Below are 14,495 nucleotides of genomic sequence, written 5' to 3'. Positions count from 1 at the left end.
CAACAACAACTGTGTGTGAATTCTGTTCACTTCATACCTTTTTATATAGAGGAGAGACAGCTATGACAGCTGCAGGATGTGCAAACTCTTGCCAGCACATAGGGAAATAATCTTTCACATTTTGTTTCTGGTACGTTTTTAAAGCACAAAAAACAAAGACTGCCAGTTGATTTATTATTACTAGTTAGGATCATTCCATCTGGCAGTAATAGATACAAACTCACTCGTTGAGCCTAGTGGCCTCTGTAATGTCTCATTGACTATTGGTGCCATCATTCATTCTTCAGATAGTGAGCATGTCTGTACTACGTGTCTCAGTTTGAAATTCATTCATCCCCTCATTTTTATTGCCTATCTACCAAATGTCAAACACTGTGCAGGTACTACTTATTTTACGGCTATTGACTCTTTGATCAAATAAGAAGAATGCTCAAAGCTTTGAAACCCAAACAATTAGAAGACTTAAAACACAACTGAAGCTTACTTCAGGTTGGGTGAGGTGCATCCAACTACTAGGAAAGCTATTCGTTCCAAGGTTCAGGGTGACCAAGTCAAGCAGAATGTCAGTAAATGTTTTATTTCCTATGATGCCTAGAAATACAAGGAAAAAATATGTTGTTATTTATATTATGTGATAGGGTTTTTTTTTTCCTCTGTAAAACAATTTTCTTCATATATTTAAAAATGTAACCTTTAGAGAAACAGAACACATTTCAAAAACCAGAAACTAATAATCGATTTCCTGATGCTCTCGCATTATTATTTCTCAGCTAAGTCAAAACATTCTTTTTACCGTAGTAATAATGCACTCCAGATTGGGCAAAATACTGAGACTATATTCTTTAGTTTGGAGTCTTCTTTGACCTTTTAGTCAGGATAGGTTGACTACTTTTTTTTTAATTCTCTGAGATTTCTTATATGCAATAGGGCATAAGAGTAAACATTTCTGGTAAATACGGGATGAATGTGTTTCAAATGCATGCAAACCATTACTGTGTTCAAGGTAACGCATTTATCCTCATGTTGCCCTTTAGATCATAATATATTTGCTTCTGTAAATGTAGGGCAATCTGAATTGTTAAATTATGGGATTGAAAGTGCTCATTTAATCATTTAATTAGCTCAGTATTTCCACGTGATGAAAGATGGCTAACGTTTTAGATGCTTTGCTGTTATATAACTTACTTCACTGTGCCCAAAACAAAATGTTTATTTTGCCTGTTTCTCAATTCAGATTGCATGCATATGCATTACCAAAGAAGAAAACAAAGGAAATGAATCTGCTTTAAAAAAAAAAAAAAAAATCTTGACTACTACTACACAGCAGAGATACCTTTTAGGGCCAGGAGAGACTCCTATGTGTATTCCGGTATCTTTCAGGTCCAGAGTACATAGCTATTCCCGTTTGTTTAGGAATCAAAAGAGTGAAACAAAGATGTAGTATCTCAATTTGTTCCTTTTAAATCTAAGTTTTTAGCATTTCTGAAAGTCCTACATGAACTTTATCATTGCCTATAACCTTTAGGAAAATGCAGCAATCCTTTAAAAATTGCAGTGGTTCAAACAACATGACCAAGTTTGAGATTGGGAAGGTAATTTTCTGAGTAGCAAGAGCAGAACCTTTCTTTCTTTGATCTCAGTGGCCATCCAGCAGGTTGTTCAGAAACAAATTCTTTATCTTTTTTGATTAAACCTGAGTATCCAATTTTACAGAGGTGACAATATTTTCCCACGTAGTAAAATTTTCAGTAAAATGAGCTTTATATGATACATTGGTTTTCAGATAAATTAGAAATAATCATTAATGTTCCTCGAGATGAAACCATAAATAAAAGCTGTTGGAATCATGAAGGGGCTCAAAGTATTTAAAAATTCTGGTGCGTGAACAATGTATTTCCACTGTCTCTAATGGCGGTGGTGGAAAACAGTGTTGTAAAACGGTACTTTCGGTTTGCAAATAAATTGTTAATCTGAGGCTCTTGGTGTGAAACGTGAAGGCAATTTTAATGGTTGACCGTGTTACTTAAATGGCCAAGACATTCAGTGACATGATTTCCATATATAATGAAGTAACAGGTGCACTTAAAAATTTTGTTCATGGACACAAAAGAAACTGTCTTTCAATTTGGCCATACATTAGCTATCTAATGCAAAGTCATTTATAATTATCCAGGATAAAAATCTAGTATGCTAGGTTTAAGAGAACTCAGACCATAATCATGGTCTAAGTTATGTAGCCATTGTTAATAGTAACTCTCAGAAAGTTAACAGCAAAATAATACCACTGCTCAAGAGCACACCCCTCCACCCAAAGAATGAGAAAGAATGGATACAGAAGTACTAGTTAGAAGTTGCAGGAAACCACTTTGAATTTGTGCTTTGTGCTTGGAAGATGCCAAATGTCTTTTCTGTTTGATGAAGACTAGTTACTATTTTCCTTTTTTAAATTTCAGTTTTTTGGAAATCTTTTTTTTTGTTTCCCCTTGGCTGTGCTCAGTGACGAAGTCAACATTTTTCAAATTACTAATCACTTTCATAATGGGTTTCTGAGTCTGATGAACAATCAGAGCTAGATCTTGTATCACCTGTTGAAGATGGTGTTCTTGTATTCCATAAATGGATAGCTTTCCTAGGGTCAAAGTTATTACTGTCTGGAGAATTCAACTGAATTATCAGGAAATCAGTCATACTCTCAGCCTTGATTTTCACATGCATTGTGAGTTGGTATTCTTCATCTGACTAAACCCATGTTCTGCTTCAGCTGAACTTCCAGGAAGGCTCAATACTAGGTCTACCAGTGTCAGGATATTTGGATACTTGTGTAGGTAAACCGAATTCACAAAATCCCAGGTCAACTTGCGAACGTTCTTAAATCTAGAAGCGAGAATGAAAAACGTGAATGATTTAGAGCACCCAAGTTTTACCCAAATATTTACAAGTATCCACTAGTTTACTCAGCATGCTTGCTTCCTTACCTGGCATAAACCTCTAATTTCAACATGCTCCATTCAGTGTCCACTTCATCGATTTTCACATTGGCAGCTTCCAACACTGGCTCATAATGTGCAATCAGGATGGATATTTCTTTTTCTCCAAATTCTGCATTTGAGATGTCAAAGTAAAAGATGTATGAAAGAAGCCCATACGAGTAATCAAAGAAGAGTGGGTTCAGGCTCAGTGCAAATCGGTTACCTTGACTGATCTTTCTGGGCCACAGTTTGAAGCTTCCAGTCATGGATGCTCTCACCACATCTTGGCTAGCATCTTGGAAACAGCCTAGCAGCCTCTTGATGAGATGTGTTAACACCATGTTTCTCACGGCAGAAATGTTTCCCTTTCCTCTGAGGTTATTACCATGAAATTGTGTGGCTGAATCCACCCTGCATTCTTTTGGCCCTGGTCTAGGAAAAAAATGCCCCCCAATAAAAATTTACTTGAAGAAGCACCTGGCAAATAATTTTCCAAATCAAATTGTCTGGTTTGACAGAGCCTTAGATTGTTGCCAACCCCTCACCTTGACTGGTACATTCTGAGCATTTCCAGCGTTGACTCTAAAGTGGCAAATATGTCAGCAATTGAGGAATTTCTGTTCTGATTGACATGGGACAGAATGCTGAGGACATTAATGATGTCCACCAAGAAATGGGCAAACTTAATGATGTCGGCTTGGAGAAGGACCGCTAGAAGTTCTTTGGCTTTCTGTTGACTGGCTTTACTTCTGTCTTCACCTGCCTGTAACACAGTTGGGAACAACATAGTGGTTTACCTTTCTCACAATTATTGTCTCAAAGAGCTTAGCAAAAGTATTTTCTGTTATTCTGAAAAAGTAAAATAATATGGTATTTCAAAATTACTTACTGAATGCAGTTGCTGGACAATTGCAGGATATCCCTTAAGAAAGTTCTGGAGGGCTGCCTGTAATCCGTGAAGCCACCTCCTGCCTCCAATTTGAGAAGGCATTACATCGGTTACCTTGACTGATCTTTCCGGGCCACAGTTTGAAGCTTCCAGTCATGGATGCTCTCACCACATCTTGGCTAGCATCTTGGAAACAGCCTAGCAGCGAAGGCCTTGGAACGCGGTTTTCAGGGAACTCTCGTGGAGAGGAGCGTGGTGATAGAAGTGATAAATGCTGTGGAGGAGGTCTCTGACATCGTTGTACAGGGGAATGCTCTGGAACACCGCCTTGTAAGATAGTTCAAGATGATGTGCAAAGTAATGCACAGTCTGCACACACGCCTGGATTTGTCTTAAAAGCAGGGCCACTCCATTGTTCTCTCCCTCCATGGCAGGAGCACCACCACTTCCTAAGCCAACCAGCTTCTTGGCCCAGTCTTGGCTCGACAGCCTGAGTTGAAGATTTACCTCCAGAGTTTTCTCAGTAGCATTTTTTTATTGACGGAGGATACTGCTTTTCTACTGTCTGTACTCCAACAATTTGACAGTGCACTTCTCCTGCATGTGCAAACTGCACGTAGACAAGTTCGGCTTCCTTGATGGAACGGTCTCTGACTCCATCGCTGATGACAGAGAAAAATTTGCATTTTTCTAGATTCTCTCTTAGATTTCTCCGTTCCACTTCAGCAATAAAATAAGCAAACATGCTTGCTGACTTGTTAGTTCTGAATACTGGGCCAATGTCAACTCCCTTCATATCATCCAACTTGCACATCCAAATAAAATCTTTGAGGGGGTGGCCCGTTTTGGCAATAGCATGGCATGATCTGAATAAGTTCTCCACTCGGCCGAGGGTGACTTTGCTCATAGTCCTCACCATTAACTCGGTGGTGGCTCTGTTCACTGGAGAGCCGCTTGTTGCTTCCATTAATGAAGCCTTGGCGTGAGCCTCGCTGAGGTGATGTGCGTTGAGGAACTCAGCCCTGAAGTTGTCAGTGCCATAAGAAAAACTCACTTGACTTCCCCGTGACTTCACCCCATGCTTATGACACAGGCCACAGAACATAAGATTTAATATCTCATCATATACAAGCCAAGGGTATTTTTTTAGCCAGATTTTCAAAAACTGATTATTTCTCTTGGGAAAGTAATAGTCAAGTGTCCGCAGCTTTTTCAGATCCTTGGTGACTTGACCCACGTCATCCGGAGGATTTCTGCCTTTAAAATAACTCCATGTTGTTATTTTAAGTAATCACCAATGTCTAGCCTCAGCCTTGCTTAACCCTTGCTCCCGCATTTGCTCATTATTTCCGAGAAACTTACAGTGTTTATTATGTAGCAGATATTCTGATAAGTGGTTTATTCTATTTAAGTGTTTTAAGTGGTTTATTTCATTTCATCCTCACAATCTAGTATCCCCATTTTATGGTTAAGAAGTTGGACTAATTACTAATGTCACCAGAGTCCCTGGGTGGTGCAAATGGTTAACGTGTTTGGCTGCCAGGTTGGTGGTTTGAGTCCACTGAGAGGCACCTCGGAGGAAAGGTGATCTATTTCTGAAAGGTCACAGCTATGAAAACCCTATGGACACAGTTCTACTCTGAGACACATGGGGTTGCCATGAGTTGGAATTGACTCAATGGCAACTTTTTTTTTTTTTTTTTTTAAGGCTTCTAGATTTATTACTGCATTTCTGTGATCTGAGTCTGATTTAGTGGAAGGAGTTCACCCACTGAGAGAACGATACAGCGTACGGGGGCCAAACTTCTCTTCATGGTAATCCCTAGATTAATACTAGCAAGATACTCTTGTTAATAACGTCAGTCTTTTTACATCATCTCTTTTCTAAGAAATCTTTTGGTATTTCTTGGTTTGTGTAAATGTCAGACTAAATTAAAGCAATTTTCAGTTCAAAATATGGGGTACTTACCTGCAAATATCTATTATTCATATTTTTATCATTTTCTCAGAAACAGTAAGCCGTCTCTAAAAAATTCAAAGAACTTTCCAGCTACCTCTTCCAGGCAACAACTCAGTTATCCTTTCTCCTGCCTCTCGGTTACTTGTGGCTGTGTAGAGAGATTAACAGTGTCTGCCCACCCCTCAGATGTCATCTCTTTCCTCCTCTAATCCATTCTCCACTTCCCTTGGCTCTACGTGCCTTTGATAATCCTCCCCTGTGCGTCCTTTCTGTGCCACTTGAGATGTCACAACCTGACCACAAGCTGTCTTTGTGGTCTCAACTCCTGCCCTTTGCCCCAGCTGGTTTGTTTGCCGTTCCCTGGAAATGTCATATCCACTGCTGCTGAGTCTAGTCCGAGTCATAGTGACCCTGTAGGACAGAGTAGAACTGCCCCATAGAGTTTCTAAGTCTGTAAATCTTTACAGAAGCAGACTGCCACATCTTTCTTTTACAGAGTGTGTGGTGGGTTTGAACCACTGACCTTTTGGTTAGCAGCCGAGTGCTTAACCACTGAGCCACCTTACAAATCTCTACATCTCCTCCATTGTCCCTTTGCTGGAATGCCCTGCCCCTGCTTCCCTTCCCAGAAGACTCAATTCAAAAGTCTCCCCTGAGCTAGCCCTTGTGCTGACCCACATAAGCAGCAATAGTGCTAACCAAACTTAAATATAATATACTAGTATATGTAAAATACACTAATATAATTATATAGGATAATATCTACTTTCTCCTTTGAACTCCTGTAAAAACTGGGTGGCTAAATGAACCAGCTTAGACATTACAGCCTAGAATTCTGAATTTGTACCCTTGACCAGTCACCAAAAATTAGAGGGGTCTTTGAGGGGGGTTCAAAGGATGGTTCCTTGTCAGTTTATCAAAACAATGTTAGCTTGTGACAACAAAGCACAGCCTCTCTTGAAGAAGGAGCAAGGGTGCAGAATTTGCTGGATTCTGTTCTTTGCAGATAACCTCTCAGCAGAGGCCAAAATAGCTACGGACCAAATCTTTCAGGGGCATTACACAGAGTACTGATGGGCTTACTAGGAGAAGGAGTTCTTATGGTTTAAGTGGGGGCAGAGGAACGCTGCTAAAGTGTTCTAATTTCCACAGACTTCAGATTGTTTCCATTAGAGAAAGGCCCTCTTCCTGATGGATTTGGCCCTTGATGCTTGGACACAAGATGTACCTACTCAGAGCATACTGCAGCACGCAAAATGAGTGTTTTTGTTTGGGATGCTTATAGTCCCTGAGGGGCCACATACATAATGCTTTAATTCTACCAGGTGGTGTCATTTTTTCTGGAAGCATTCTGGGGTAATGCTGCATGTGTATACTAGGGTATGTGCACTCAGAGCACTGAACTAATATTTTTTGGCAGATAATATTTTTGGCAGATCATCAATCTTATATAATGTTATATATTACATAATAATATAACTATAATTATAATTATACAGTGTAATATATAAGATACAATTACACAGTGTCTATCTACAGTAAAACCTGTGAAAAGTCAGAACCTGTATAAGGTGGAAACCTGTTAGAGAAGGAAAACTCAAAATAGTTTCCACTAAAATGAGTGACAGAACAGTTGTAAGACTGCACCTTGTCAAAGGCGGAAAATTTTCCAGACCTGGAAAAACAAGGTAGTCCCTCTGAGTTCCGGCTCTCACAGGTTTCACTGTAATATATAATCGCTCATAAAAAAAACCAAAACTCATTGCCATCAAGTTGATTCCGAATCATAGAGATCCTACAGAACAGAGTAGAATTGCCCCATAGGGTTTCCAAGGAGTGACTGGTGGATTTGAACTGCTGACCTTTTGGTTAGCAGCTGAGCTCTTAACTACTGCACCACCAGGGCAGTATAATATAATAGCTTATGTTACATTTAAATTGCACATTGTGCTTGGCATTTTTCCTAGCACTTTACATATATTAATTAATTTAATCCTCATAACAACCACATAAGATAATCATCATTATTGCTCTTATTTTACAGATGAGGAAAGTGAGGCAGAGGGAGGTTAAGTAAGTTGCTTAAGGTCACACAGCAAGCCAGTGGCAGAGGTGGATTTAAAAAGAGCCATCTGTCTCCCATCATCCCATCAAGGGGTATTGTGGGTAAGAAGTGAATTAATGTATGTAAATTGCAAGCACAGGGCCTGACACTTGGTGAGCACCTTGCAAATATCAGCTATTGTTACAATTGTTAGGATTGGATTGTTACAATTCAGAAAATATTCACTAAATAACACTATGCTGGGAGTATGCTCTGGGAATGATTCCTGGGACATTTGTTGGAAAGAATGTCTTGCTAATTCATCACTGGCTGTTGCAAGCTTGTCCTAAAATTCTGAAGTATGGGTGTTTGCTAGGTGGCAAGAAAAATGCAAGCATGATCAAACTCTGCCATTGCATTTTGCATGATCTTGTATGATTATCACTTGTTGTTGTTAGGTGCCATCAAGTTGATTCTGACTCATAGCAACCCTATGTACAACAGAACAAATCACTACCTAGTTCTGTGCTATCCTCACAATCCTTGTTATGCTTAAGCCCATTGCTGCAGCCACTGTGTCAATCCATCTTATTGAGGGTCTTCCTCTTTTTTGCTGACCCTCTACTTTACCAAGCATGATATCCTTCTCCAGGGTCTGATCCCTCCTGATAACATGTCCAGAGTATGTGAGACATAGTTTCACCATCCTTGCTTCTAAGAAACATTCTGGTCTTCTTCCAAGACAGATTTGTTCATTCTTTTGGCACTCCATAGTACATTCAATATTCATCTCCAACACCACAATTCAAAGGCATCAATTCTTCTTCAGTCTTCCTTATTCATCATCCAGCTTTCACATGCATATGAGGTGATTAAAACACCATGGCTAGGGTCAGGCACACCTTAGTCTTCAAGGTGACATCTTTGCTTTTCAACACTTTAAAGAGGTCTTTCGCAGCAGATTTGCCCAATGCAATGCGTTTTTTGATTTCCTGACTGCTGCTTCCATGACTGTTGATTGTGGATCCAAGTAAAATCCTTGACAACTTCAATTTTTTTCTCCGTTTATCATGATGTTGCTTATTGGTCCAGTTGTGAGGATTTTTGTTTTCTTTAGGTTGAAGTGTAATCCATACTGAAGGCTCTGGTCTTTGATCTTCATCAGTAAGTGCTTCAAGTCTTCTTCACTTTTAGCAAGCAAGGTTGTGTCATCTGCATAATGCAGGTTGTTAATGAGTCTTCCTCCAATCCTAATGCTCTGTTCTTCTTCATATAATCCAGCTTCTCGGATTATTTGCTCAGCATACAGATTGAATAGGTATGGTGAAAGGATACAACCCTGACGCACACATTTCCTGACTTTACAATGCAGTATCCCCTTATTCTGTTTGAACCACTGCCTCTTGATCTATGTACAGATTCCTCATGAGCACAATTAACTGTTCTGGAATTCCCATTCTTTGCAATGTTATCCATAATTTGTTATGATCCACACAGTCCAATGCATTTGCATAATCAATAAAACACAAGTAAACATCTTTCTGGTGTTCTCTGCTTTCAGCCAGGATCCATCTGACATCAGCAATGATACTCCTGGTTCCATGTTCTCTTCTGAATCTTCTGAATCTCTTCTGAATTTCTGGCAGTTCCCTGTCGACATACTGCTGCAGCTGCTTTTGAATGATCTTCAGCAAAATTTTACTTGCTTGTGATATTAATGATACTGTTCGATAATTTCCGCATTTGCTTGGATCACCTTTCTTGGGAATAGGCATAAATATGGATCTCTTCCAGTGGGTTGGCCAGGTAGCTGTCTTTCAAATTTCTTGACATAGATGAGTAACACTTACAGTGCTACATAGTTTGTTGAAACATCTCAATTGCTATTCCATCAGTTCCTGGAACCTTGTTTTTCACCAATGCCTTCAGCGCAGCTTGGACTTCTTCCTTCAGTACCATCGATTCCTGATAATATGCTACCTCCTGAAACGGTTGAACGTTGACCAATTCTTTTTGGTATAGTGACTCTGTATTCCTTCCATCTTCTTTTGATGCTTCCTGCGTCATTTAATATTTTCCCCATAGAATCCTTCAATATTGCAACTCAAGGCTAGAATTTTTTCTTCAGTTCTTTCAGCTTGAGGAATGCTGAGCATGTTCTTTCCTTTTGGTTTTCTATCTCCAGGTCTTTGTACATGTCACTATAATACTTTACTTTGTCTTCTGGAGCCGCCCTTTGAAATCTTCTGTTCAGCTCTTTGACTTTATCATTTCTTCCTTTTGCTTTAGCTACCCGACGTTTAAGAGCAAGTTTCAGAGTCTCTTCTCACATCCATTTTGATCTTTTCTTTCTTTGCTGTCTTTTTAATGACCTGTTGCTTTCTTCGTATGATGTCCTTGATGTCATTCTATAACTTGTCTGGTCTTCAGTCATTAGTGTTCAATGTATCAAATCTATTCTTGAGATGGTCTCTAAATTCAGGTGGGATATACTCAAGGTTGTACTTTGGCTCTGGTGGACTTGTTCTAATTTTCTTTAGTTTCAACTTGAACTTGCATATGAGCAATTGATGGTCTGTTCCACGGTTGCCCCTGGCCTTGTTCTGACTGATAATACTGAGCTTTGCATTGTCTCTTTCCACAGATGCAGTCGATTTGATTCCTGTGTATTCCATCTGGCAAGGTCCATGTGTATAGTTATCGTTTATGTTGGTGAAAAAAGGTATTTGCATTGAAGAAGTCGTTGGCCTTGCAAAATTCTACCATGGGATCTTTGGCATCTTTTCTATCACCAAGGCCCTATTTTCCACTACCGATCCTTCTTCTTTGTTTCCAACTTTCATATTCTAGTCACCAGTAATTATCAATGCATCTTGATTGCATGTTTATTCAATTTTTTTTGACTGCAGAAGCTGGTAAAAATCTTCAATTTCTTCATCTTTGGCCTTAGTGGTTGGTGTGGAAATTTGAATAATTGTCAGATTAACTAGTCTTCCTCTTAGGTGATGGATATTAACCTATTAAAGACAGCATTGTACTTCAGGATAGATGTTGAAATATTCTTTTTGATGAGGAATGCAACACCATTCCTCTTCAATTTGTCATTGCCGGCATAGTAGACCATATGACTGTCCTATTCAAAATGGTCAATACCAGTCCATTTCAGCTCACGATAATGTTTAGGATATCGAAGTTTATGGTTCCATTTCATTTTTGATGATTTCCAATTTTTGTACACTCCACATTCCAATTATTAATGGATGTCTGCAGCTATTTTTCTCATTTGGAGTCACGCCACATCAGCAAATGAAGGTCCTGAAGGCTTGACTCCATCCATGTCATTAAGGTGGACTCTACTTTGAGGAGGCATCTCTTCCCCAGTCGTCTTTTGAGTGCCTTCCAACTTGAGGGGCTTATATTCTGGCACTATAGCAAACAATATTCTGCTGCTTTTCATAAGGTTTTCACTTGCTAATTCTTTTCAGAAGTAGACTGCCAGGTCCTTCTTCCTAGTCTGTCTTAGTCTGAAAGCTCAGCTGAATCCTGTCCACCATGGGTAACCTTGCTGGTATTTGAATACCAGTGGCATAGCTTCCAACAACACAGCAACAGGCAAGCCCCCACAGTACAACAAACTGACAGACTCGTGGGGGAATTATCACTTACAAGGTTATTTTTTTCCTGGCATATTTGTGACAACCATATCAATAAATGATGGTTTATATCTAATTCCTACCTTTACCAAAGGAGATCTGGAATCGTCACAAGTGGGAGAACTTGACCATAAATGGAGGGTTGAGTATAAGCATATAGTATACGATGCATTTTCAATGTCACGTTCACTTTAGTAAGGATTACTTTGAATTTTTAAGTGGGTTAACCGATACTCAGAAGGAAAGGTCTTAAGCTTTACTTCTTTCCATTTATATAGTGATATTAGCTACTTAAAGGCGTTAAAGTGTTCGGTCACTTGTTTTAATCAAAGATTATCCATCTTCCTCAATAATTTTATTTGTGTAGCACAATTAAAAGTTGTAAAGTATAATTTAATGACATCAACGTTCCTTGCAAATTTGCTCAAATATCTTACTGTGGGTCCAATAACCTAATAACTGTTATATGTATATCTCTATGCTTTTTCTTGAAAAAAATTCACATGTTCATCATATTTTAATGTGTTTTAGTGAGCTTGAAAATTGCATCTTAGATGTCATTGGTTGAATGAGAATATACGAAATAGTATAAGGAAATATCCATATTTCTTGGCTTAGAAATAGCAGTAACTTTCAAGTTCCAACAAGAAGTTCTGTAGGGCTACATATGACACAGTGACTGCAACAATGGTCTCAAGCACAACAACGCCTGTGAGGATGGAGCGGGACCCAGCAGTGTTTCGTTCTGCTGTACATAGAGTCACTATGAGTCGGAACCGACTCGACAGCACCTAACAACAACAACGCACATAAAGAAATGTAGCACTTTTAGCCAGTTGATCCATACTTTCAAAACTGATACCACTTCAGCTAAGATGGTCTTTTGAAATTGTAGAATTCTAGGGTAAAGACAGCAGAAGACATTGTAAAAGATGCTTTTCCAGTTCTTAGAAGGAATACAACAAAATACTTCGTTTAAAAGATAGATGGGTATATATTATTTGAGACAGTGAACAATAATTGCGGAACTGAGGAAGAAAGACAAACCCAGAGTATGCTTTTGTGGAGACAAGTGGGAGGGAGAGAGGGGGCAAGTGGGAATTACTGGGCTTTTTCAGGGAGGGGCAATGTCAGTATTTGGAACCTGACTTCGAGGCTGTCATCAGAGAGCCTCCAATTCTTTGACTCTGGGCTGGAAAAACAAAACAAAACAAAAAAATGCTAACTTTTCCCTTGCCTTTATTATTAATGGGGCCCTGGTGGCACAGTGGTTAAGTGTTTGGCTGCTAACCAAAAGGTTGGCAGTTCAAATCTACTAGCCACTTCTTGGAAAGCCTACGAGGGCAGTTCTACTCTGTCCTATAGGGTTGCTGTGAGTTGGAATCCACTCAAAGGCAGTGAGTTATTTTTATTATTATTATTAATAATGAAAGCAGTACTCATAATATAAAAAACAATAATAATGAATATTACATCTAATGATAGAGTACCAGGTACTGTGCTAGGTAATATCTATATCTGTATCTATACTGATATAGATATACACACATACATGCATATATACACATATACATACATATATCTCAAAAACAACATATGCAATATATATATTTCAAATGACATAACTCAGTTAACGAAGGAAAGTAAACTGTTTGCTTCTAGACCCTAACTCACTGTGAATAATTAAAATCCCCAAATCCCACAGTATTTTATAGCTTTGTAAATTCTGCTGCTATCACAACTGTTACTCTTAATTCTGGGTTAATTCTCCAGCTTGGCGGGGTGAAGTTGGTTCCCCAGACAGAGAAGTCTGCCCCTTCCATATGCCTGCACCTCAAGCAGCTGGGAGGGAAAAGCAGAACTGTCTCCTTACCGTCGCCTGAACATTTGCACTCATGCCTCATATCCCCATGCTGGCTAGTGGCCGGCAGTACCCCAAACTTCAAATATCTTCCATATCCTTGCTATCAAATCACTCTTTACTTCCTTCAATTCCCCCCTCCAATGTATTCCTCCACAAAGTTTTCCCTGACCAACCTCACTGAACACTGATTCTCTTTTACTTTGCATTCTTGAGCACTTTTATAAAGTTTATACTTCGTTCTAGAGAGAACTTAGTTAGTGGTTTATAGTTTTTCCTTCTTTGCTTGCCATTTCAAATTACAGTACAGACTCCCTAAGACAAGTGGTTTGACTTTTACCAGTTGCCATGGAGTTGATTCTGACTCATGTGGACCCCATGTGTGTCACAGTAGAATTGTGATCCATAGGGTTTTCAGTGGGTGATTTTTTTGGAAGTAGATTACCAGGCCTTTCTTCCAAGGAGCCTTTGGGTCGACTCAAACTCCAACCTTTTCATTACAAGCCAAGTGTGTCAACTGTTTGTACCACTTAGGAAGTCTGGTTTGCCTTTTACTTCTTCTTCTTCTTTTTTGAATAAAACTATTCATCTTCCTTCCTCCCTTCCCTTTTTTCTTTCCTATTCCTACCATACTTTGAAAAACAATTGTACTTGTGGATACATGTATCTGTTGACATCTTTTAATCCTAAGGGTTTGTAGGCTTAATCTTCTAAGACGTTCACATGTCAAGTTAGAGCTGTTGTTATTTAATCTTAAACTTTTAACTGAAATATAAACTCTGGTTTTGAGGCTGGATCCAAGAATGTGTAACAATTTTCATCAAGAATACTGGGGTCCCTCTTTAAGACATAAAATGATACTCGTGAAGAGTGTGCTTCTTAGTTCAGGTAGATACACAAGACTAAATGGGCAGCTCCTGCCGGAGATGAGATGAGAAAGCAGAAAGGGATAGGAGCTGGTTGAATGGACACGGGGAATCCAAGGTGGAAAGGGGGAGTGCGCTGTCACATTATAGGGATAGCAACTAGCATCACAAAACAATGTATGTATAAACATTTGTATGAGAGACTAACTTGAGCTGTAAACTTTCACTTAAAGCACAATTAAAAAAAAAAAAG

General features: G+C 39.1%; 2 protein-coding genes across 2 annotated transcripts in view; both read right to left on the bottom strand.

Annotated features, from left to right (window-relative positions):
- Positions 1-14,495, bottom strand: part of SPEF2 (sperm flagellar 2) — a 265,827-nt gene that overhangs the window by 33,154 nt on the left and 218,178 nt on the right. The window contains exon 25 of the mRNA XM_012558083.1: positions 485-591. Coding sequence (XP_012413537.1) covers positions 485-591 — 107 coding nt within the window. The remainder of the gene's footprint in view (positions 1-484; positions 592-14,495) is intronic.
- Positions 45-3,887, bottom strand: LOC111822168 (uncharacterized). Its single transcript, XM_023739498.1, has 4 exons — positions 3,515-3,887; positions 3,193-3,401; positions 2,976-3,099; positions 45-2,874 (listed from the first exon to the last, which is right to left on the bottom strand). The coding sequence occupies exons 1-4, from the start codon at positions 3,754-3,756 to the stop codon at positions 2,706-2,708; spliced, it is 744 nt and encodes a 247-aa protein (XP_023595266.1). The 5' UTR covers positions 3,757-3,887; the 3' UTR covers positions 45-2,705.

Source organism: Trichechus manatus, unplaced genomic scaffold, assembly GCF_000243295.1.
Source record: "Trichechus manatus latirostris isolate Lorelei unplaced genomic scaffold, TriManLat1.0 scaffold00135, whole genome shotgun sequence".
Classification (NCBI taxonomy): domain Eukaryota; kingdom Metazoa; phylum Chordata; class Mammalia; order Sirenia; family Trichechidae; genus Trichechus; species Trichechus manatus.
Note: the sequence above shows the minus strand (reverse complement) of the source record. Positions and strands in the feature narration are given on the sequence as shown.

Coding starts and splice junctions, on each gene's coding strand:
- LOC111822168 (XM_023739498.1), bottom strand. CDS start 3,756: ATGTTGTTCCCAACTGTGTTACAGGCAGGTGAAGACAGAAGTAAAGCC. Junction 3,402..3,514: donor CTCAGAATGTACCAGTCAAG/GTGAGGGGTTGG, acceptor TTTTTTTCCTAG/ACCAGGGCCAAAAGAATGCA. Junction 2,875..2,975: donor AAATTAGAGGTTTATGCCAG/GTAAGGAAGCAA, acceptor TCTCGCTTCTAG/ATTTAAGAACGTTCGCAAGT.